The sequence below is a fragment of the Tympanuchus pallidicinctus genome, unplaced genomic scaffold (genome assembly GCF_026119805.1).
Source record: "Tympanuchus pallidicinctus isolate F22 unplaced genomic scaffold, pur_lepc_1.0 scaffold10, whole genome shotgun sequence".
Lineage (NCBI taxonomy): Eukaryota > Metazoa > Chordata > Aves > Galliformes > Phasianidae > Tympanuchus > Tympanuchus pallidicinctus.
In genome coordinates this window covers 814882-839374 of record NW_026294619.1, presented here as the reverse complement: position 1 = coordinate 839374, position 24493 = coordinate 814882, and the positions used below count along the sequence as shown (strand labels likewise).

Here is a 24493-nt window from a genome sequence, read left to right as displayed (position 1 = left end):
AGGGCCAAGGTGTCTGGGCAGAATAAAATAAGCGAAAATAACTCCAAAGGTAATATGAGCCTCAGACATTGAAATAGTAACACACTACACAGACTTCCAAATCTACTTTAGCCAGAGAGATCTCACTGTTCTGGAAGGGAGACAATTCCGGACTGTCCTTCTGTCGGGGTGGTGACAACAGTACAGCTGGCTGGAAGACCTGAGCTGGCCAGCTTCTACCTGCTGCCGCATCACCTGGGGCACATGGCCTCTGAGGAGTCCTGACAGGGTGTTCTTCCTGTGGGAATTTCAGCATATTCTTCCTTTCGCCTTCACCAGTCCTGGATTCAAAATAGCTCAGATCAGGTTTTTCTAAAGGAAGAGATGAAGCAGGAGTAGAATTTAAAGAACAGCAGAATTAGCATTAGTGCAAAACCTATGTAAAGAAAAATCTCAATGACAATTCTTACGTTTAGGTTTCTGGAAAGACACACTAGAGCACATTCCCGACACAATCCCAGCTTTCTTCTGATCTCCCCAGGTACAAAACTTTCACTGGGTTTGAGAGTGGGGAGAAAAAAACCCAACAATGCTATTATACAAATTCTGCTCAGAAAGTTATGCTTCCTATTTTCTTCTGTTGGCCCACAGTGCCAGAGATAGATGTTGGTGGTTTGGCAGCAGAGGCTGAACCTTCTCGCCAACACTGTTATATGTTATTGCCATGTAACAGATAGCAGCAAGAGGGGCAGCCTGACAAAATGGTGCCTGACATAGAAGTGCAAACGAAGCAAAGGGGTGTCGTTAATTCCTCCATGCAGAAACAAAGGCACACACTGACATTCACTGACATCTGCTGAACATTTATGGAGACCAAACAGTGGATATGAGCACACTGAGGTGGCGGGTGGTGCATTTCAACAGTGGTCATTGTGCCAGTGCAGATTTTGATAAGCATGCCATACAGGCTCTTGTTCATTGCTGGCAAAAATGCACAGCTAATGGTGGTAACTATGCTGACAAGTAGTATTTTGTAGCTGAGAACTGGCTCTATCAAGCAGCATTATTGAGCTCTTCATATCTGTAGCATTTCCACAGGAATAAGTAGGAGGCGTTACTTCCAAAGCAATCTATGTACATAACCTCCCCACTTCAGGATACTAGATAGAGATCTGTTTGTAGCCCATGCATGAAATGTAAAGACACATGACTTGTGAGGCACAGGTATGTAAGCAAGCTGCATTTGATAATATGCTCAGGAGAGTAAATATACACTATCCCTGTTCATGGCAGAGTGGAGAAAAATTCAAAGCTTTTTTGAACTCTCTGGTGCTCTTATTATGACTTAATTCAAATCAAAACATCTCTCCAGTAAAGATACAAGCTATTCCTCAGTACTCGACTAAAACTAGTTTGTGTATCATCTACACTGAACATACCAGGAAGGTATGAAATGCACAAACTCAAAGCTGCAGCTAGCTGTGAGACCACAGTAATTTTAATATACTTGTATGCACTGCTTCCTTAATGCTACATTTGAATTATCCCTTCATGATTTTGCTCAGGACATTTGTTCCCAGTAGTAAAGTTACTGGAAATTCAGGGAGAACACACGTGATCCCAAAATACAAGAGACAAAAAGCACTCTGTAAAGCAAAGAGCCGAAAGGAGCTGTTTGCCTAAGATAATGTTTATGGTCATAAATGGTCCCAAATGGTCATAAATGCTCTCAAGTGGTCATTCACCTCCGATATAACTCACCAACATCAAATAACAGCCTTGTGCTTGATTGCTTCACAAATCAAAGCAACTGCTGTTTCTGGTCAGCAGCGACCTCCAGTGTTTAATGGAAGAACCAATCTCAAACTATCAGTATGCCTCAGCAACAGAAAGGTAGAATCCAGGATCCTGCTTCAGATGGATTTTATTTTTATTTTTATTTTTTTTTGTAAGACCCTCAGGACAAACGTGACCTTATATCTTATTGGGGTAAGGAAAAGGATGCCCCTCATTTGTTGGGAAAGGTTACTCCCCTTCTGCCTCTTTTTTTGTACATGACTTGTCACTAAAATGTCCAGAGTTCTTTATATGGATAACTTTCAAGTCCAGACTGAGACAGAGAATTCAGCATACAATAATAAATAAGTAAATCTAAAAAAATAAATAAATCTGTAGATAAGTGCTTATGCTTGCAGCAGAACCCACAGCATATGACTTTCCAGAAGTGAGATTCAAGTTCACAAGACGCTTTTATTCAAACAGACATCTATTAACCACCACGTTTTCCACTGTAAGAATAAAAGTAGCCTCTCATTTCCTTCACACATGCATACACATTACCTTGGGTGCATGACGGACTTTTGTGTGCAATTCCAAAATGGCATGGACTTAAGTCTTCTCTCCTAGGTTCTATCAAAGGGAGGCCTTTAAATGCTTGTGTGAGAGAGGTCATCTTTTCATCTGTTTCGATCATGTACTGCTGAAGCTTTTTCTAAGGAAAAAAAGAGACAGATTTTTATTCTAGCAATATGAATCAGAGAACTATAGATCGCAAGCAGCACTGAGAAGAAATCTGGCCTCTTAATATCTCTGCATGAATTTGTGAGATTGCAGTGAGGTATGAATTATCCACATCTCTACATTTATCCTTTATTTTTTTCTCTTGGATCAAAGAAATTCTCATTTTTCCTTTTCCTTATCATCTCTTCTCCAAAGTTGATTTATTGCTTCAATTCCAGACGTAAACAATAATCTACCATCACTGCAAACTGAAAAAAATGAGAATGTAGTATTATGTTTATTCTATTTCACAGCTCTAGTAGCTGCAGATGTGGATCATTAGATTGTATGTAATGAAAAAAAAGTCAGCTGCAGGGAATGAGCATTTTCTCAGGAATTAAAGTTAAACATTATAAAGATAAAATGTTTACAAACATCCCCGTCCCATAGCTGACATTCTCAGACTCCTTATTTAATTTTATCATTTTATTTCCTGAACATACAGACAATGCATCTCAGTCTATATGCTTGCAGCAAAACTCACTATTCTAGCAAGTTGGAGAAAGGGGCTTAGTACCTGCATAGCAATGTTTTCTTCCCTTACTAGAAGTATTTCAGCAGTCAGAGCATCAATTAGTTCTCTGTGCTCATTCAACATCTCTTCATGATGCTGCCTCATCATCTCTTTCTCATGCAGTTGCATTTCACTCTAAACAGGGAGAAAAAGTTAAAAGCCTATGATAGAAATTAGTATTTGAAAACAGGAATGACTCACACACATTATCCTGTAACAGCTCTTCCCACTGTTGTCTGACTGACTGCAGTACCTTCACTACAAAATCCAATTTCCAGTGTTTGAGAACCCTCAGTGACCTTACTGTTGTTTGTTACTCCACAACACCAGAGGGAATCCTTTAAATCCTTGCAACTTTTATAGGCTGAAACAACAAAGGCAGAAAAAAACATCTTCCTCCCCAAACGGACATCATTTTTTAAGGCACTGAATCTTCTCCATGTAGAAATGAAATAATTCTGGGTACACCAATGCTTGTCACTATCCTTTGCTACCCTGTTCCTTATCTTTGTCTTTCTTAATTCACTAATAAAGACAGATTTGACTAAACAAAAGAGAAAGCACTAGCTCACTGCTCTCATAGAGAGAAAAAGTTCTAAGTTCCCTTTTTTTGTACGGTTTGTTTTTTTTTTAAAAAAGAAAAGCGTTGAGGAATCTACTGGAACACAAGGCAAAAAGACCTCACTGTAAAGAATCATTCACCCTCAAAAGATACAGTTGATCTACAATTTTTTAAGGTAGGTACAGCAGCAGACAGGCTTCCTGTACATGACAAAACACCCGAGACTCCCTCCCACCCCTACTGAGTACACAAACCACACGACTGCCATTTTTACCCCAGCTAGTGGAGCAGATGTTTTACAGAGCATCAGATACATCAGAATTAGGAAATGAGCCCATACCACAAATGGCAGCCTGTATTTACTCAAAGAAATTCTTGAATAAAAGACATACATCCCATCTCCAAAAGGATCCTGAAAAGCAGTTTGGGTCATCTTCTCTGTGCAGGCAGAATTACAAGAGCTGCCTGTCATGGACTGTAGATTATTTATTATTAGCATCGGTATCAGATGTGGAAAAACACCAAGCATGAGGGCAAAACAGCTCTGCAGCTACAAAGAACGAATGAAGAAGTAGATATTATTGAGAATAAAACAGAGTAGTTGTTACTAGAGACACTCAGATACATCCCACCTAAGCCAATCAGATGGTCTAACCATTTTCTAGTTCTCTTCCAGGTTGAGAGAACAGATTTTTCACACTGACGCAAGTGCAGCAAACTGAGGTAGCAAATGTAAACAAACATAACCCTACCTTTTCAGAAACCAGAGAAAGCACAAAATAAGAACTCCAACCCTGGCAGCAGTGATGAAGCCTGTATGGATGCCTCCAAGTGAGTGGAAGAGCTACTGCAACTTCTAATAATACAATGATAGTGAATCTTATTTAGTTAATTTAGTTACATTAGTCTAAGAGGAAAAGATTCCACACAGATATGCATCTTACATTTATGTATGGGGAGACTGTCAGCTAACTACTATGTATATCATCATAACTGTTTATATTCCTATCATCAGACAGAATGTAAGTCTGCTATATCCTGAAAGAACTGTCTTCATTCCAGCCTACTGCCAGGAGTACCCCTAATCACATAAACTTGTTTTAACACTGCAGCAGAATACACAGAAGCAGAGACAGAGAACATATGAGTATGCACATATTACATGAATGTACCTTGCTATGTATTCATCCCCTGTGTCTTGCGAAGGAATAATGTCTTGAAGAATGGCAAGGAAAAAAAAAAAAAGTAAAATTCTAACATTTTATAGAATTGTTATAGTTGGAAAAGACCTTTAAGATCATCTTAGCCCAACCATCAACTCATCACCATCATGCCCACATTACTCAGTGCCACATCCACCCTGTTGTGGGAACAGTGGATAAACCATCTCCCTGGGCAGCCTGTTCCAATGCTTCACTCTTCTTTTTTTTCTTTCTGAGAAGACATTTTTTCCTAATATCAAAACGGAAGCTCCCCCAGTGCAACTTAAAGCCATTACTTCTCATCCTATCATTGTTACCTGAGAAAAGAGACCGACTCCCACCTTGCAAAAACCTCCTTACAGGGAATTGTAGAGAGCAATAAGATATCCCCTGAGCCTCCTCTTCTTCAGTCCCACTTCCTTCAGCCGCCCCCCATCAGATTTGTGCTCCAGACCCTCCACTAACTTAGCTGCCCTTCTCTGGACACGCTCTCAGGGCCTCAATGTCTTTCTGGTAGTGAGGGGCCCAGAACGGAATGCAGTATACAAGGTGCACTTGAGTACAAGGGAGACAATTACCTCCCTGGTCTGCGGTCTACATTATTTCTAATACCAGCCAGGATGCCCACTGGCTTTCTTGGCCAACTGGGCACACTGCTGGCTCACACTCAGCTTGCTGTCAACTAACATACACAGATCCTTTTCCTCCCACACAGCTTTCTGCTCCAAGCCTGTAATGACGCCTGGGCCAGCCTGCTGTTTTAACCAAAACACAGGACCCTGTAACTGATCTTGTTAAAAGGTCATACAATTGGCCTCAGCCCATCGATTCAGACTATCCAGATCCCCCTGCAGAGCCTTTCTACCCTCAGGAAGATCAACACTTGCTCCCAACTTCACATCATCTGCAAACTTCTGTGTGTGTACTCAATCCTCTAGTTCATATCATCAATAAAAATAATGAACAGGGCTGACCCCAATACTGACCTTTGAGGAATACCACTAGTGACCACTCACCAGCTGGATTTAACTCCATTCATCATCACCCTCTGGGCCCAGACATCCAGCCAGTTTTTCATCTAGCAAAGAATACATTTGTCCAGCTCCAGCCATGAGCTGCCAGCACCTCCAGGAGGATGCTGTGGGAGAGAGTGTCAAAGGCTTCACTGAAGTCCAGGTAGAGTATGTCCACAGCCTCATCCACTAGGCAGGTCATCTAGTCATAAAAGATGAGGCTGGTCAAGTAGGACCTGCCTTTCATGCTGGCTACGACTGATCCCTTGGTTGTTCTGCGCTTGCCACATGATCACAGTCAAGATGATCTTCTCCACAAGCTTTCCGAATACTGAGGTCAAACTGACAGGACTGTAGTTCCCCTGATCCTCCTTCTGACCCTTTCTCTAGATGAGCATCACATTTCCAAGTCTTCCACTATCCGGGACCTCCCCAGTTGACCAGGACTGCTCATAAATGATGGAAACAGCTTAGCAATCACTTCCACCAGCTCCCTCATTACCCTCAGATGGATCCGATCTGGTCCTATGGACTTGTGACAGTCCAGATCAAGTAGCACGTTGCTAAACTGTTTCCCCTTCTGAATTACGGAAAGCTTATTCAGTTCCCCATCCCTGTCTTCCAGCTCAGAAAGCTGAGTACTCTGAAGATAACTGGCCTGACTATGAAAGACAGCAGAAAGCACTGAGAACATAAGCCTTTTCCATGTCCTCAGTGATAATGTTCCCTGCTGCACCAAATAAAGGCGGGAGACTCTCCTTGGCCCTCCTCTTGCTGTTTATATATTCATAAAAATATTTTTTGTTATCTTCAACGATCATGGCCAGATTAAGTTCTTGCTGGGCCTTTCTAATTTTCCCCATGCATACCACAGCAACATCCTCACCTGAGTAGACTGACCTTTCTTCCAAAGATGGTAAACTCTTTTTTCCCTCAGACTATCAGCAAAACCTCCTTGTTCAGCCAGGACAGCAGATGACATTTAGTCTTATTTAGGAACCCATGTTCAGATCTTTAACGAAGATATTTAAAAGAACTGTTCCAGGTATTGAATCCCTGGACACATCTCTCGTGACCAGCCTCCAACTGGATATAAATCCACTCACCACAATTCCTCGGGCCCAGGCATCCAGGCAGCTTTTTACCAGGAGAACTGCACACCTGTCTAAGCCACAAGCCATGAGTTTCTCCAGGAAAAAGGAGCAGCCCGTAGTCGGCAGGATTCGAACCTGCGCGGGCAGAACCCAATGGATTTCTAGTCCATCGCCTTAACCACTCGGCCACGACTACTGCACGTCATGGGTGTGCACCGTCTGCCCCGAGGAACAACAAAGACAATCAAGCACACTTTGTAGCTTGAGTAACTGCTGCCCATTTCCACTTATGAATTTGGACTGTACACTTTTACAAGCTGAAGATGATTTTGCATGCAATCAACTCCTGGAAGGAAGAAATGACAACACATCTATCAGATTAAAAAAGAGGTACTTAGTAAAAATTAGAAACACAGGGTCAGGATACGTCTTTCACAACACAATAGCCTCTAGAAAAACTCAGATTCCTTGGCCTTTAAGATGTATTGGATGATTACTTTATAGATGTCCTATTTTTCTTTCTTAGCTGCTACATTTAAAATTCATAAGCAGTTTTGAAAGAATTATGAAGATTGGCTTTAACTAACTTCTATAGAACATAAGGAGAAACTAAATAGTGTTATAAATGCAATTACAGCGTGAATTTGATGCTAGCAACTTGATGTTTTCCTACTAAATTGGGATCTCTCCCTCTATAGTCCAAAAATGTCCTTCCCTGTAACTGCACAAACTCTAAATTTATTACCCTGCTCAAGCATGGCAGCTTCAACAAAGAATGAGTGTTAAGAGCTGCGTTTAAAACATAAGCTCTTCTCAGCCAAGACCCATCATCTGGAAATAGTGGTTTCTCACTCACGAATTGAATATTTACTGTTTGCTTGCAACACAGGTCTTAATCAAAGTAATTTCTTGCATGTAAATTGAATACTGCGTGGCACAGGAGTAAGTTACTGCACATCCCTACAGGAAATAAACATATAAATAGAATTTCAATTTTTTTTTTTTTTTTTTGTATTATTAAACACCCTGAGAAAGATTTTAAAACATTTTTTTCCAACAGTTATACAGTTTGAAGAGGAACTAGAAGAGGACTTTTTACATGGGCAGGTAGTGATAGGACAAGGGGGAATAGTTTTAAATTAAAAGAAGAGATTTAGATTAGATGGTTTGGAGGATACTCTTTACTCAGAGGGTGAAGCATTGGAACAGACTGACCAGAGAGTCAAAATCACCAAGGTTGGAAAAGACCTCCAAGATGATGCAGTCCAACTGCCCACATACCACCAATATTTCCCCACTAAACCATGTCCCTTACAGCACCATCTAAACGTTACTTGAAAACCTCCATGGATGGTGACTCAGCCACCTCCCTGGGCAGCCCATTCCAATGCCTAACTACTCTTTAGAGGAAATCTTTCCTAATGTCCAACCTAAATCTCCTGTCACAACCTGAGGCCATTCCCTCTAGCTCTGTCGCTAGTTAAACAGAAGAGGCTGACCACCTCCTTGCCACAACCTCTTTCCAGGTACTTCTACAGAGCTATAATGTCTCTTGAGCCTCCTCTCCTCCAAACAATCCCAGTTCCCTAAGCTGCTCATTGTAAGACTTGCGATCCAGACCTCACCCATTTTGCAGCCCTTCTCTGGGCATGCTCCATGGCCTTGATGTCTATGAGGGGCCCAAAACTGAGTACAGTACTCAAGGTGAAGTTTCACCACTGCTGAGTAAGAAGTTGTGGATGTCCCATTTCTGAAGGTATTCAAGGCTAGTTTGGATGGAGCCCTGGGCGCTTATCTAATGGCTGACAACCCCACACATGGCACAGGGTTTGAACTGGATGGATTTTGAGGTTCCTTCCAACCCAAGACTTGTGATTCAAGTCAGGTTTATCTGCTTTGCTTTAACAATTTCCTATCTGTTGTCAAACATTTCAGCAGGCGCTTTTTTTTTTCCCTAGCTTCTTTCATATTCACTATCCTCTTCTCTTAGTAGTCGATTTTTAAAAAATCATTTATTAATACAATTTTCATGCAAGATTCATTAATTCAAGGTTTTCCTCCTAATTATTATTATCATTTTGAGAATAAATCAAGCAACGAGTTTTATCATCAACTGTGTTTGGCTTTTCTGCAGCAAAACTGGGAAATCTTTTTCTCCTCAGAAAGGGGAATTTTCCGATAGGCTTCAGTATGTCTGGAAGACTGGTTGCTTACCTGAAATCACAGACATCTTAAATAGCCAACACCGATTTGTTATCTTGAAACATAGTGCCATCTACCTAATGCTGACCTTGGATATTTACTAATACTACTGTGGAAGCAAGATGGTGCACACAAGCGCTTTTATTCCTAGCACTGCAGGCACTAGTTTAAAAAATAAATAAATAAAAAGTACAGAGAAGCTATACATCTTCCCAGTGAATTTGCAAACTCTAAACATAATTTAAAGCTGCATGAGAAGAGGAATAGACAGTGAAGATTACATAATCATAGAATCATTTGGTTTGGAAAAGACCTATGACTTAACTCAGTGCTAACTTAGTACTGTCAACTGAATTATTACACTACATCCCTAGTCAGCACATCTTTTAGACATCTCTAAGGATAGGGACTCAACTATTTCACTGAGCAGCCTGTCCAGGTGCTTCACAACCCTTTCAGTGAAGAAACTTTTCCTAGTATCCAACTTAAACCTCCCCCCATGCAACCTGAAAACATTACCTCTTGTCCTCTCACTCCCTGCATGGAACTGAAAACAAACCCCATCGCACTACAACTTCTTCTGAGGTAGATGAGGAGGACAACAAGGTCTCCTTTTTCCAAGGCTAAACAACCCCAGGTCCCTCAGCTGCTCCTCATAAAGACTTCCTCTTTAGACAACTCACCAGCTTTGCCACTCTTTGTATCAAGTCCTATGGGACACCACCTCTGACCAGCCTCCAACTGGATATAAATCCATTCACCACAATTCCTCGGGCCCAGGCATCCAGGCAGCTTTTCACCAGGAGAACTGCACACCTGTCTAAGCCACAAGCCATGAGTTTCTCCAGGAAAAAGGAGCAGCCCGTAGTCGGCAGGATTCGAACCTGCGCGGGCAGAACCCAATGGATTTCTAGTCCATCGCCTTAACCACTCGGCCACGACTACTGCACGTCATGGGAGTGCACCGTCTGCCCCGAGGAACAAGGATGAAAATTATGTTATAATTATAACATGAATTAGATACTATTAAGTTGATTCTTTCCTACTAAACAGAAAACACATCATTGCAAAAAAACAAACAACCAAAAACCTCAACAAATTTCATACTCTGCTTCCAAAGTGCAACTCAGAACACAGAACAAGTGTTATGAGCTACATTTAATACAAAAACACTTTTCAATTTTTTCCAGTGACTATTCAACCTGAAAAAGGAAGTCAAAGAGGAGAGATCTAGTGAGCCTTACCTCAGATCCTTCAGTAAGCTGTGTTAAGGTACATGCAGAAAGAGGAGATGACCCAAAGTAGCCAGCACAGCTTCACTAAGGGCAGATGGTATCTGATCAAACCAGTGGCCTACCATGAAGGAGTGACTGCATTACCCAGGAAGAGGAGACAGTTCCACGTCATCTACCTGGACTTCTGCAAGGCCTTTGACATAATCCCACACTACATCCTTATCTCCATATTGGAGAGATACGGATTTGAAGGGCAGACTATCCAGTGGATAAGGAGTTGGCTGGCTGGTTGCAGCCAGAGGGTTGTAGTCAATGGCCCTACATCCAGGTGGAGAACGGTCATAAGTGCTGTGCCCCAGGAGTCCATCTTGGGACTGGTACTCTTCAACATCTTTATCAACGACACAGACAGTAGGATTGAATGCACCCTCAGCAAGCTTGTTGATGACACCAAGCGAAGTAGCGTAGTTGATGCTGCAGCCAGCAGAGATGCCGCCCTGTGAAACCTGCACAGGCTAGAGAAGTGGGCCGACATCAACCTAGTGAGGTTCCACAAGGCAAGAGCAATGTGTTGCACCTGGTTTGTTACAGTCCCAGGTTAGGTTTACGCACTGGGAGAACTCATTAAAAGCAGCCCTGGGGATCCATGTAGATTAAAAGCTTAACGTGAGCTCGGAATGTGCTCTCGCAGCCTGGAAGGCCAAATGCATCCAGGGCTACAAAAAGGGGATTGGACAGCAGGGAGGGGAGGTGACTGTGCACCTCTGTTCTGTCCTCAGGAGGACCCAGCACAACAAGGATGCAGGGTTTCTGGAGCAGGTCCAAAAGGAGGGCCACAAAGACGATGGGAGGACTAGAGAACATCTCCTAGGAAGACAGGTGGGGGGAGATGGGTTTGTTTAGGCTGGGGAAGAGAAAGCTCCAAGGAGAGCTCTCTGCATCCTTTCACTGCCTGGAGGGAGCTTATGAAAATGGATATCCAAGCCACAAGCCATGAATTTCTCCAGGAAAAAGGAGCAGCCCGTAGTCGGCAGGATTCGAACCTGCGCGGGCAGAACCCAATGGATTTCTAGTCCATCGCCTTAACCACTCGGCCACGACTACTGCACGTCATGGGTGTGCACCGTCTGCCCCGAGGAACGCTATAAAATCGAGAGCAATGTGTGGACTGAGCAACTGGATGACACCGTGGTCAACCTCACCTCGTGGGAGGCACCCTGGCCCATAGCCACAGGGTTGGAGCGAGGCGGTATCTAAGGTCATTTCTGCTATGAAGGAGAGCGTTGGGATTTAGGAAACGTACTCTGCTGCATCTCTTGAGGGTGCAAGAACTGCCATAATCTTTTTCACAGTTTCTCAAAGGCCCTCTGAATCCATGAGTCACTCCTGCATCTTGAATAGCTTTGGTTTAGAGATAATTTTTTTTTTAATGAAAAATTCCACACAGCTTGCAGGTATTGTCTTTGTGGGATTGTGTTCATCTGCAGCTCTGCATTGCTGCTGTCAGCACTACACGTTGTTCTTGCTTAAGATGAATATGCTGGTATAAATGGAAGAAGAAAGCTAAGGAATCCCTTAAAGAAAAAAGAAATAGGATTTGGGTACACTTTTGTAGCCCCAGTCGTATCATTTTGAGAGTGAAAGAAGAAAATACATTTGTCAACAAAGCTGTAGTTATTATCCTGCTACAATTCTGAACATACGTAAGAAATTAAATTCAAAAATATTCCCATTAATATTTTTTGTGAATAGTCACCAGGAGTCTTTCATTGTAGTCATCTCCTACGTTTTCATAAGGGATCCCTGTTTCTAACACGCTGAGCTTTACCTGCTAGTTGCATACAATTCAAGTAAGTAACAATAATTAGGCTTCAAAGTGAAGTAACTAGGAGCCAGGGAAGACCAACGTTGATTATTCTACAGTAATTTTATATCCTTTTACATTCATTCTACGGAAGGAACTCAAAGTCTTCTCACCTCTTTGAGGTAGCGCATCAAACGACAGAGTGCATTCACCAGTGACGAGGTAAATCCGGTGATGCCTTCACTTTTCTGCAGTCTTCTAACCTCACGGCCTGTACATCGCTCATATTCCTCTAATTCATGCTCCACTTCGTGTATCATGCAGCTGAGAACATCTAGGCTGGATTTACTGTCCCTCTGAAGGTCCATGGGGATGGAATAAGCAGGAGAATCATCTCTCCTCTGCCTTGTAGAGTTCTGTGCAGTTTGTTTCCTTTTCACTAGGAAAAAAAAAAAAAGTCATTGAAATTTCAATTTGTATAGAAAGCTTTGCAAGTAAGAATGAAATTATATTGTTTACTGAAATATATCAAAGGAGAGGTCCTCTTCTGAACTAAGCTGTAACGGACCGTCAAAGAATGCCCCCAGACATTCCAATTATTTTCAATAATCCAAAAATACACTTTATGCCACCACGTTGGTTCCACTCAAGTTTCACTGGTGCATTTATCTTAGACATCTATTTTTGCTTTTCTTCTTTCAAATTAGAAGCACAGAAACAGTTTGCTAGTGATCATCCAGTGAAAAACATCAGCTGCTTTCAGGTCTTGTATTTACTAACTTTTACAACAATCTTTTCATGTTAATAGTTGTATATAGGGATTGGCAACAGGTATAAATGGTGTGCAGAATAAGGAGATGAAAATTCGTAATATATCTGTGCAGCATAGAACAGAAAGTTGTAAAAGAAATAGAAAAGCACCACAAAGGAGAGAACTCTACGCTCAGCAAGAAAATGGGTTGCATCACAGAATTGCATTTATGGTTTCCTCCTTCCTATGGACTTTGCTTTGTCACTGGAATATACTACATAAGGGTTGCAGAATGTCAACCTTTACAAATTCTCAAAACCTCAGTAGTTGAGCCCCCCCGGAACCTTTGGAGTTAGCTCTCCTCTGAGCAGGGAGCATGAGTAGATGACCTCCAAAGATCCCCTTTTCAAGACACATTTTCCCATGATAGTAAGGACCTTGGTCAAAGGAAGAATGCTGTTTTTGAAAGTACTAAACTTTTTGCTGAAATTTGCTTTTCTTTGCTTGAGTTTGGGTTCAGCACTTGTCTCACAGTATAAGCAGAGTCTACGGTCTCTTCTTCATCTTGATTCTGATGTCTTGAATGGATTCTCTTGACTACACTGGAAGCATTGAGGGCTGATTTAAATACAAAGCAAAAAAACACACATAAAATTTCAGTTATGTTCTTAATAGTGCTACGTTATAAAGACATTATAAATACTAGAAAATTAGGCTTCTTAGTGTGAAAATTCATCTAAGCCAAATTAACACATCTCTATTTCTCATCTCAACCCAGATAAGGAACTTGAGACAGGGTCCTATAAACAGCTTAACAACCCTTGAGAGGCTGTGATTAAGCAAATCCAACCTGAATGTTCCAATGATGAAGACGGAATTGTTGGAGTCAAAGGTATTTCCTGTGATACAGTAGTTTTTCTCAAATCTCTTTCAGCCCACAACTCAGAATTTGCTGAGGAATTTTCTTCTCTCAATATACGAAGTAGCCTATATTCAAAACAAGCATAACAACTAATCACGATATAGTAGCATGACTTGAGATTACTTCTGCAATCTACAAAAAGTTTTTTCTCCGTAACTACTCAGGGGAGCTCTCCATTCAAGCTCATTCACAGGTTTAAGATTAGCACAAAGGCTTCCTTAGAATTCCGAGGTCAATAAAGTAGTATGGGGGGAACAAAAACAAAAATCACGCAAACAGGAAACAAACCACGCAAGATTGAGTTAACTATTCTCATACAACATCTTCTAACACCTTTATAACTCAGCCTATTTAACACTAACTTCTAGTATTAAAAGGGTTAAAACTTAAATGGACATACTTGCACTGACCTGTCACAATTGATACTGGATTTGAAATTCAGAGATTCGTGCTGTCCATTTTCTGATTGGCATATGGACAATGCCTCCTCTTCTTCCCCCTGATTAAGAGCCTTTTTTGAGACAAAGAAATAAAAAAGACCTCAGAGTAACTTCAAATGGTCTCTAGGAAGAAGTTAGATATCAGATGCAGTGCTGACAACACCAATGCAGAGCTGCAGATGAACACAATCCCACAAAGACAATACCTGCAAACTGTGTGGAATTTTTCATTAAAAAAAAAATTATCTCTAAACAAAAGCTATTCGAGATGCAGGAGTGACTCATGGAGGGGAGGACTCATTCAGAGGGCCTTTGAAAAACTGTGAAAAAGATTATGGCAGTTCTTGCACCCTCAAGAGATGCAGCAGAGTACGTTAGCTAAATCCCAACGCTCTCCTTCATAGCAGAAGTGACCTTAGGTACCACCTCGCTCCAACCCTGTGGCTATGGGCCAGGGTGCCTCCCACGAGGTGAGGTTGACCACGGTGTCATCCAGTCGCTCAATCCACACATTGCTCTCGATTTTATAGCGTTCCTCGGGGCAGACGGTGCACACCCATGACGTGCAGTAGTCGTGGCCGAGTGGTTAAGGCGATGGACTAGAAATCCATTGGGTTCTGCCCGCGCAGGTTCGAATCCTGCCGACTACGGGCTGCTCCTTTTTCCTGGAGAAATTCATGGCTTGTGGCTTGGATATCCATTTTCATAAGCTCCCTCCAGGCAGTGAAAGGATGCAGAGAGCTCTCCTTGGAGCTTTCTCTTCCCCAGCCTAAACAAACCCATCTCCCCCCACCTGTCTTCCTAGGAGATGTTCTCTAGTCCTCCCATCGTCTTTGTGGCCCTCCTTTTGGACCTGCTCCAGAAACTCTGCATCCTTCTTGTGCTGGGTCCTCCTGAGGACAGAACAGAGGTGCACAGTCACCTCCCCTCCCTGCTGTCCAATCCCCTTTTTGTAGCCCTGGATGCATTTGGCCTTCCAGGCTGCGAGAGCACATTCCGAGCTCACGTTAAGCTTTTAATCTACATGGATCCCCAGGCTCTTCTCCACAGGGCTGCTTTTAATGAGTTCTCCCAGTGCGTAAACCTAACCTGGGACTGTAACAAACCAGGTGCAACACATTGCTCTTGCCTTGTGGAACCTCGCTAGGTTGATGTCGGCCCACTTCTCTAGCCTGTGCAGGTTTCACAGGGCGGCATCTCTGCTGGCTGCAGCATCAACTACGCTACTTCGCTTGGTGTCATCAACAAGCTTGCTGAGGGTGCATTCAATCCTACTGTCTGTGTCGTTGATAAAGATGTTGAAGAGTACCAGTCCCAAGATGGACTCCTGGGGCACAGCACTTATGACCGTTCTCCACCTGGATGTAGGGCCATTGACTACAACCCTCTGGCTGCAACCAGCCAGCCAACTCCTTATCCACTGGATAGTCTGCCTTTCAAATCCGTATCTCTCCAAAATGGAGATAAGGATGTAGTGTGGGACTATGTCAAAGGCCTTGCAGAAGTCCAGGTGGATTACCTCATTTGCTCTTCCTCTGTCCACTGATGCTGTCAGTCCTTCACTGAAGGTTACAAGGTTCATCAGGCCAATCTGCCCTTGGTGAAGTCATGCTGTCTGGCTCAGACTACCTTCTGATCTCACATCCTCCTCTCTTCGAGGAGGATCTGCTCCAATATCTTTCTATACACACATATGAGGCTTAATGGCCTGTATTTCCGTTGTGTTGTTGACCACTTCTCTCTGGGTATGATCTTACAACTATTTCTTTGTCTATCAACCAGTCCACCCATCAAATCCATACTTTCCCAATTCGGAAAGAAGGATGCTATGGGGGACCATATCAAAGGCCTTACTGAACTCCAGACAGTAGCTCTTCCCTTGCTGCTGACACAGTCATCCATTCAGCCTCAAGACGTGATCTCAGACTTGCTCTGTTCTTAACACAGGAGGGATTTCACTCCCCTTGTCACGGTTTTATAATTTTGTTATTGGTATTCCACATCATAACATCATGTAAAGCATGGGGAATTAAAGAGTTAATACTCCAGTTCCATGAACTGACAACCTTTCAGATTCCTGGTTCTCAAAAGAGAAGTACTACTTATCTCAGAGGACTTCACATTCAGAGAGGAAGGTAAGTCATGGGATCTCCTACTCTCGTTCACTGCCTGGCAGTGTGTGGGTGTGCTCCCAAGCCGTGCACCTTCACTTCAAAGTAAGGCTTTCAGTTTCTGACACTCTCTCTCTTATTTTATTTATTAGCCTCAATTCCAATCATATTGTATTGTACTGTGTTATCTTGCATTCTGATACGTTTAGTAAAATTAGGTTTCCTCCTTAGATCATTGCTGCTGTTCTGTTTTTGGGCCCAGCTCCGATCTCCCTAACCTTCCCTTTTCCCTTCCCATTTTTGGGCTGAGGGACCCATGGGCCTGCTGCCCCCTGTCACGGGCATAGATTGATCTAGACAACTCCGTGACACACCTAAACCCCTCTGGAGGTTCAGGAACATGACAGGCATTGAAAGTTTGACTGGCAGCAAAGACTGAAGTAAAGAACTCATCTTTACCTCACCTCAGTCTCTTCCACATCAACTGAAGCCAGTTCTTCCTTCTCATTTACCAGAGAGGGCACAGTCTCCTTTGCCTGTCTCTTCTGACTAATGCATCTAAAGAAACCCTTGTTATTTTACATATCTCACAATGTTTAATTACATCTGCGCCTTGGCTTTCCTGATCTCATCTCTGCACAAGTGGACAGCAACCCCATATTCTTCACAGGTCACCCATCCTTGCTTCCGTTGCCTATACTTTCTGTTTTTATCCCTCAGTTTGTCCAGCAAGTCTTTGCTCAATAGTAGGAGTAAGATGGAAAAAAAATTATATATATATATATTTTATTATATATAATTTTTTTAATTATATATATAAAAGGCTATGTATTTCTAAAATTTCAGTCACTTGATATTACAAACTAAACAACCTTATCATGAGATCTGCATATTTATATGTCTACATTCTACGTGTAAAACACAAACAACAAATACAGTCCCACATACCATATTCACATAAAGCAAATCAAATTTGGAATTAGTGTTCCTCAAACTACCAGGTTTCTGCCCTTCTGGGTGCGCCTCACCAGATAGCATTTAACTGGGATTTTCACAGGAATATAAGGAAAAGAAAATCTCAGAGACACTCAGGCAGACATCTATCAGTACTATTTTCTTCTAAAAATCTATGTCTGTCCCACTGCATGCATCCAGTGATACAACTCAGTGATGCTACAGTTATTTTTTCATTATAAAAGCAAAGCAAAACAAAACAAAAACTCCACACACTGAAATTATCTGACTACACGAGCACTACTACAATTCTGAATGCAGACATTTGTGCAAGATAATAAAATACAGGAATAGGGAAACATGAAAATATGACACCAGCACTTTTAGTTCCACAGCTCTTTTGTTATTCATCAGATTGAACTACTTTTCAGTAGTGTCACATTACACTTCTCAAACCAAAGTATGCATATTCCTGCTATAAGTCATGCTATGAGAACACTTGAGGCTAAATAAAATAAAATTCTGAATAAGTTTAAACAAGCATTAAGCTTTTACACAAACTAAATAATTGCACAATAACGTGAGGTATTAAAAATAAAACCTATAGGACTGATCAAGGTTTTGGAATTACGTGGGATACATAAACGTGTGTGATCAGATATAATTTGCAGCCCAGTTGGCTACACATCCATATATGTAGACACAAAAGTAGAAAAAGTCATAGGCATGTTTGAATGGATACCAATTAAGTCTAAGTGACACCAGAGTTGGGCTTTTGGATTTTTTTTAAGCCTGCAATTACTTCACTCTCATACTGGAAATTCCAGAATTTAAAAGGGAGAGCTTGCTATTGTGAGACTTAAAAAGTTTCTTCTACTCAAAGGTTAAGAAATAAAAAAGTTAATGATTCCCAGACTCTCAAAACAAATTCATGTCAATTTAATGCAGTTTTCTCTGCTTGTTATTAGCACTGTATACAGTACACAGAAGAAATGTTTAGGTCTGCTTTGGAAACACTTACCTTTGAATATCCCTATTTTGTGCAAACAAGAAACATGGAACCATACATAGAAATTAATTACCTGGGAATCCATGACAGATTCATTAAGGATGGAAAGCTGAGTGGGAGGTTCCCATTTTTGTACGATGGGTCCCTGAGATGATTCCAAGTCACAGTTAGGAGCCATTGTTACGTTAGGGAAACCTAGAGGAATCAGACAAAACAGGGAAGAACAGAAAGGGCTGAGTCAGTGCATGATAGGACTAAGCACCAAAATGTAAATTCCTGCATTTTGCACAGAAGTGGTCACAATGATGGGTGTTGTTCAGAATAACTGACAAAGACCAGAATTATCTCAATACATTCAATCACCTAGGCTCCCCCACCACCATCAGGCTCCTGTACTTCTCAGCTGTGTAAATAAACTAGTGCAGAAAAAGCATGTCATTTGGAATAGTCATTAAATGCAAAAGAGAAATGCAGCCTGAAGACAAAAGATAAGCTTAACATCTCACATGCAAATGGCCAATCCTTTTCAGAAGTGTAAGGATTCATAAACCAAGATAAGAAATGGAAAAGATTTATTCACACGTTGCTGATATATCTTCAACAATACCTAAAAACAATGAGGCAAACAGGATAGCAACAAGAATCAGAACTACTACTGTGTCAAGAACTGGTGCTCTGTATTGGTTGGTAACTTGGTTGCAGAAATCAGCATCAGGTATTTTAGAATAAGTGATCAGAAATTCCACTATGGAGTGGTACAGTGGAACAACCAGCCACAGTTCACTCTCCTGCCACATTAGATATTATCCTTATTTGTGTTTCATCCAACATAAACACGACCAGTCATATCACATCAGGCAAAAACAGTTACAAAGAATACTTTGTAACTCAAGATTATGAGAAGCAAGAAGTTAGTCTTGAACGCACTGACACATAAATGAGACAGTTTACCTGTTCGCATGCGAGGGGCATTCCCAAACAAGTCTTTTACCACAGCCATAACCTGATCAGACCGTTTCAGTACATCTTGCAAATCATATTGATCAGAGAGAATCTGAAAGTATAGCATACAAGGAAATATTTCATACTGTGCAGAATGATTTTTCCTTTGTTTTTGAGTACTGTTCTTCAAAACAGCTAGCAAAAGAACAGCTAAGGTGGTAGTGTTTACAAAGTGTGGCTTGGTCCTAATTAAGAGAGATAAGAAGACTGTAATCTGTTCCAAATGACTAGAATTCACCTCATTTTTCTGAAAAGTTAAACTGTTATTTCTCCAGAAGTGTCAACACTGACTCATCTGACAGACAACCAAGAACTGAACTAGTTGATTAGATCCAAATGATTTCAGACTGTTTCATTCAGTCTTGATTACTGGAAATCCTGCCTCAAATTAAGCCTCATACCTTCATACAAACTTCAGCAGACATAAATACAGGTGGCTGCATCTGGCAATACAAAATGCTTTGGCCATGTCCACACATTTCTCAAAGATACAGCTTCTATATTCAAGGTATCTCCCTCTCCCACTATCTGAAGTCCATTACTGCAACCATGAAAGCTGCCTCCTAGGGAGGGAAGTTTTTTGAGTTTAAAAGGACATTCAGCTACTGCTAACTGAACAGAAGTTGATGGAAAAATGTCTCCTGTGGGCAGAACACAATTCTAAACTCACCAACTAGTAGTTTCATTCATTAAGCTAGAAATGGAGAGCATAAGAACTAAAAGCAAAGAAAAAACACCTTCCCCTCATCCACCTTCTTCAATTTCTTCTCCCTGAGCAGCCAAAGCAGATGGTGAGTGTGGGCTGTCAGTCCATAACATCACTCATATATGCTGCTCTTTCATCTTCATATGCCAGCGTTCTCCTATTCCACTCAAGGTTCTTTCCAGAGGACGCCATTATTCCCAAACTGATCCTGCGTGGGCTTCCCTCAAGCTGTAGCTCTTCAGGCACTGCTCCAGCACAGCTCCATACCACGGGGTCATCCCTTCAGGAACTGCTCCATATATGTCTCTACAGGTGGCAGCAAGCCCAGACCTCCTGCTCCACTGCGGGCACCTCTTTATGGGCAGCAGCTCTGGCCTGGTGCCTGCTCCTGCAGGGGCTCACTATGGCCTCAGCCTCCCTCAGGCCACATCCACTTGCTGTACCATGGGCTCCTCCATCAGCTGCACATGGAGATCCGCCTGATGTAGCACCCAATGGGCAGCAGGGGGAACAGCCTGCTCCACCACAGGCCCCTCGTCAGGCTGCATGTAACTTCTGCTCCACATGCGTTGCATCTCCTGCCCTCCTTCTGCACTGACCTGGATGTCTGCAAGGCTCATTTACACATTTGTCTAGTCTTTTGAGACTGAATTACACTGCAACGTATCACTTTTCCTCATCATCAATTTAGCAAACCAATGAACATTCACCTCTTGTAATCATATATTTAAATCCCCAAATCATCATTTACTTTTTACCCTCAATACTAACTTTGCATTTAGCCATCTAATGTTAAAATCAAGCACGTTTTTAGATGTCACGCAAGGCCAAACAGGAAAAAAAGTAAGAATGCTTACCTATTCCAAAACATGACTCCTTTGCCCAAAGCAATGAAAACTAAAGTGACAAACTTACTCCAACAAAACTGATCTTGACTAATTTGTTTTCGTGCTCCCTACTAGCTCAGCGTTATTAGGTTCCAAAGCTTTGCTCTTCTGCTCAACATTTAAGAACATTTTAGACCATGGTTCCTAAGGTAAATTAGCTTACATTTGTTTGCGATCAACAGATCCAGGCCCATTTACACTCCCTCAACACACTCACTGGGTGCTGTACCTTCTCCCAGTTTAATAGCACTCACAAATTTCATTAAAATTCAGAATGTTACTGAAGATAATTAAACAGGACTAATCTTAACCTTTTCAACTACACTAATACATTCACTATGTACCCTTCAGTGTAATGCACTGACATTATTTTAGAAACAGGCTGTAGGACCACTCACAATTCAGTAATTGAAATGAAAGTCATATAATTTTTCCTTCAGAATTTTAGCAAGCCCCTCCCTCAAAAGCCGAAAGTTAAGCTCATCCATTTGGTAATTTTTACTCTCTCTCTTCAACATATAGATACAAGAAAAGATATGCTACAGGCACCATCTTCCTAAATTTTGCCTCCAGTTGATTAAGACTCAAGGGGCTTGAGATCTTGCAACAGTAAACAAAAATCACTGAATAACAGAAGCAAGGAGATAACCCACAGTGCTTATGCTGTACTGGAAAATGCAGACTGAAGAAGTTCTTCAATTACTCTGAACAACAGGACCAGTGACTAACAGAATTTAACTTGGGGATACAGGAAAATAGTGACTCTTCTCCATATTCATAATTCACATTCAAGAAGATGCCAGTACATCAAGAAGCAACAGCAGCATGTGTTTCATTTTGCCTGGAATCATCTTACGTCTTCCTATTTAGAACAGTTTTTTCTCAGATTCAGAAGTAGACACAGAATACGTTGATTAAAAGTAAGTACTCTTTTAAATACAGGGGAGAAATCTGCTCAGGAGGAATTAAAATTAGTGCAGTATCATTACAAATGGCAAGAAATACAGAAAACTATTCCAAATGTGTGAAACAAGCAAGTCGTATATTAAGTAGTCCAAACACACTTAAGAGCTTGTGGTCCTACCTGTATTTGGTATATGCATCTCTTGAAGAAATTTTTCTTGGATCTAGCCTGCACCAGGGAATTATGTCTAAAAGCCTATGGGTTTTTTCCTAGAACACTGCCCTAAAATGGACTTGGTATAAAAGCATGAAAATAACAAATGTTTAAATCAAAGTGATTCTTGGTTACAAATACCCCTAACATAAATTTTGTTGTAGTTGGAGACAAAAAAGGTATTAAATACAAATCTAGTAGGTGATTTTTAAAACCTAATACTTTCATTCGTTTTTGTCTATGTGTCAGTGTTCTCAAAGTTCACAGCAAGATTTCTGAAAATTTACAAAAACAAGATGAGAAATAGAAGTCTTTGACAGTTAACCTACTGTGCATACACAGGACTGCTGAATCAGTACATCATTGCTTTATCTGCCAGAACACTGTTGACACTGAACGATAATGAACAAGATCACCTTTGGGTTTGTCCAAGTGCTGATGAAGTTTCAAAGCTACTATATTTTGAGATTAGTTTTCATGACATTTGGCAAGTAGTATCCTGCTGTGTGAAACAAGAAGATGGTATTTAACAGAGAAATCTATTGTCAGCCACTGAAGGCCTCCTTCTCTGCAAGCTAAACTTAGTTTTGCTGCTATTGTAGAAAGTTCAAAAGCAATTTAAACAGTATTTTCAGTGAGAATAATTCAGACTGTCTAGTAAACAAACATTTATACTCTTAGTTGACAGATCTGTCTGCCAGCCAACTCAACCTTTGTTTCATCATCTTTCCTTCCAGACAAGCTCTTCCTTCTCCACTTCTTGCCTTTCACCTTTTGGTCCCCTGCATTTCCCCTGTGTCAATAAGGAATGGCGGACAAGGATGTCCTTCTCAAAACTATAAACGTTCATGTGTTCATCAAACAAAGAAAAATACTAGGTAGGGAGAAAAGGAGGCAAGATAGAACTGAGGACACAAAGAATGCGCATCCTTTTCACAGCACAGAGTTTAACTCTGCAAACAGTTCCTGTGCAAATGCAAAGAGACCTGCAGGTTACAGAGGGTGTAGACAGTCCATACAGATACTCTAACTGTACAGGTAAGATGTTACACAGTCTATGTCAAGCTACCGCATGTAGAGGAGAAAGAAAGTATGCACACATGAAGGCCAACTATACAAAAAGAGGAACTGATTTTCACTGATGTGCAAAAGCAGCTTTCTACTACTACTGCAAATCATTTGCAGCAGGCTGAAAGCACAGATTTTGCTCTTACCTCATGCATCAGGGCCAATTTCCTTTTCTCCAGCGAATCAGGGGCCAACTGTTTTTGCTTCTTCCATTTTCTTCTCAGTGCCTTCTCTTGCAGTTCCAGATGTGCCAGTGCTTTGTTTTTTGATTTGTGTATTTCATGGCGACGCAGCTATGTAAACATGAAAGAAACTAGTTTAAAATGAAAGTACAATGTAAAAGAAAAACTAGTAAGACCATGATGACAACTCTTCTATCTTGATTTTACAACATGGTGGTTGTTTTATTTCATGGTAGTACAAACAAAAAACTCATAAACATCCTCAAGTGTCAAATGCCACCAACACTAGCCATGTTTAAAGTAGTTTCAAAGGTGAATGGAGGAAGCCTCACAGCTTCCATCTGCCCACCACCACTAAATCAAGAGTTTTCTCAACAGAGAACAAACGCACAAACATTCCCATGTAGAAAGCCGTTGCATTTTCCCGATTTAATGCTCGTGTCAATCATCAGTGAAGTTCTCACTCTTCTTCTAACACTGATATATGTATAGTTTAAACATAAATACGAAAGTGCTTGCTAATGTAGCTGCCTGGAGGCCATCAAAACAACCACTTGCAGAACCAGCTCAGACATTACACTTACGATGTCCTCAGGAGTTGCACGGTGAACCGTCAAATCATGGACAGTACTCTGCACAAAGGAACAAGAGAAGACAACAAAAGCAATTAAAGAGGAGAAAAAGGATAAAAATAACACAACCGTACACATCAATATCTAAACTTTCAGGAACTCCCAATTCGCCCTGCTCACTCCAGGCCGGTGAAAAAGGTTGGACTGGAAAACCACCCCACACAACTAAGCCTCCACAGGGAAGGGGAACGAGGAGGGGAGTTGGCTGTGCAAGCACTGATGGTGGCTGGCTCGCTCCCGCCCAGAGCCCCCCCCAGGTTTTCCCCAACCGCTCACGGCCGGATCGGGCGGCTCGGCGCCCACGAGCAGCCACACAAGGCTCCCCTAGCCCCGTACGGAGCCCGCCCTGCCCGGCGCCGAGCAGGCCGCTCCCGTCGCAGACAGCACTTACGTCCCAATCCCGCTTGGCCGCCGTCGCTTTCCTCGGTCCCTTCCTGGCAGCGCCGCGGAGCCGCGGTCGGGGCCCGCTCAGCAGCGACATGGCCGCCCCGCCGGCGGCTCGAGCGGGCCGCGCGCGCACCCTCTCTCCGTTGCCACAGGGACGGAGC

General features: G+C 41.9%; 1 protein-coding gene and 4 non-coding genes across 9 annotated transcripts in view; 1 reads left to right on the top strand and 4 right to left on the bottom strand.

Annotated features, from left to right (window-relative positions):
- SPICE1 (spindle and centriole associated protein 1) overlaps positions 1–24493 on the bottom strand; it is a 30167-nt gene extending 5674 nt beyond the window's left edge. For 3 of the 5 annotated variants that reach the window (XM_052704320.1, XM_052704329.1, XM_052704335.1), the window contains exons 1-12: positions 24337–24493; positions 23898–23945; positions 23278–23424; positions 19303–19405; positions 18425–18546; positions 14248–14348; positions 13766–13902; positions 13393–13533; positions 12338–12603; positions 3056–3187; positions 2320–2470; positions 127–351 (exon numbers count right to left, since the gene is read on the bottom strand). In XM_052704320.1, coding sequence (XP_052560280.1) covers positions 127–351; positions 2320–2470; positions 3056–3187; positions 12338–12603; positions 13393–13533; positions 13766–13902; positions 14248–14348; positions 18425–18546; positions 19303–19405; positions 23278–23424; positions 23898–23945; positions 24337–24426 — 1663 coding nt within the window. In that variant the 5' untranslated portion in view covers positions 24427–24493. The remainder of the gene's footprint in view (positions 1–126; positions 352–2319; positions 2471–3055; positions 3188–12337; positions 12604–13392; positions 13534–13765; positions 13903–14247; positions 14349–18424; positions 18547–19302; positions 19406–23277; positions 23425–23897; positions 23946–24336) is intronic. The other 2 variants (XM_052704311.1, XM_052704304.1) reach the window with 2 other exon arrangements.
- On the bottom strand, positions 7038–7119 carry TRNAS-AGA (transfer RNA serine (anticodon AGA)). The gene has a single exon. It is a non-coding gene; the product is annotated as a tRNA-Ser (tRNA).
- Positions 9989–10070, bottom strand: TRNAS-AGA (transfer RNA serine (anticodon AGA)). The gene has a single exon. It is a non-coding gene; the product is annotated as a tRNA-Ser (tRNA).
- TRNAS-AGA (transfer RNA serine (anticodon AGA)) lies at positions 11383–11464 on the bottom strand. The gene has a single exon. It is a non-coding gene; the product is annotated as a tRNA-Ser (tRNA).
- Positions 14846–14927, top strand: TRNAS-AGA (transfer RNA serine (anticodon AGA)). Its single transcript has one exon. It is a non-coding gene; the product is annotated as a tRNA-Ser (tRNA).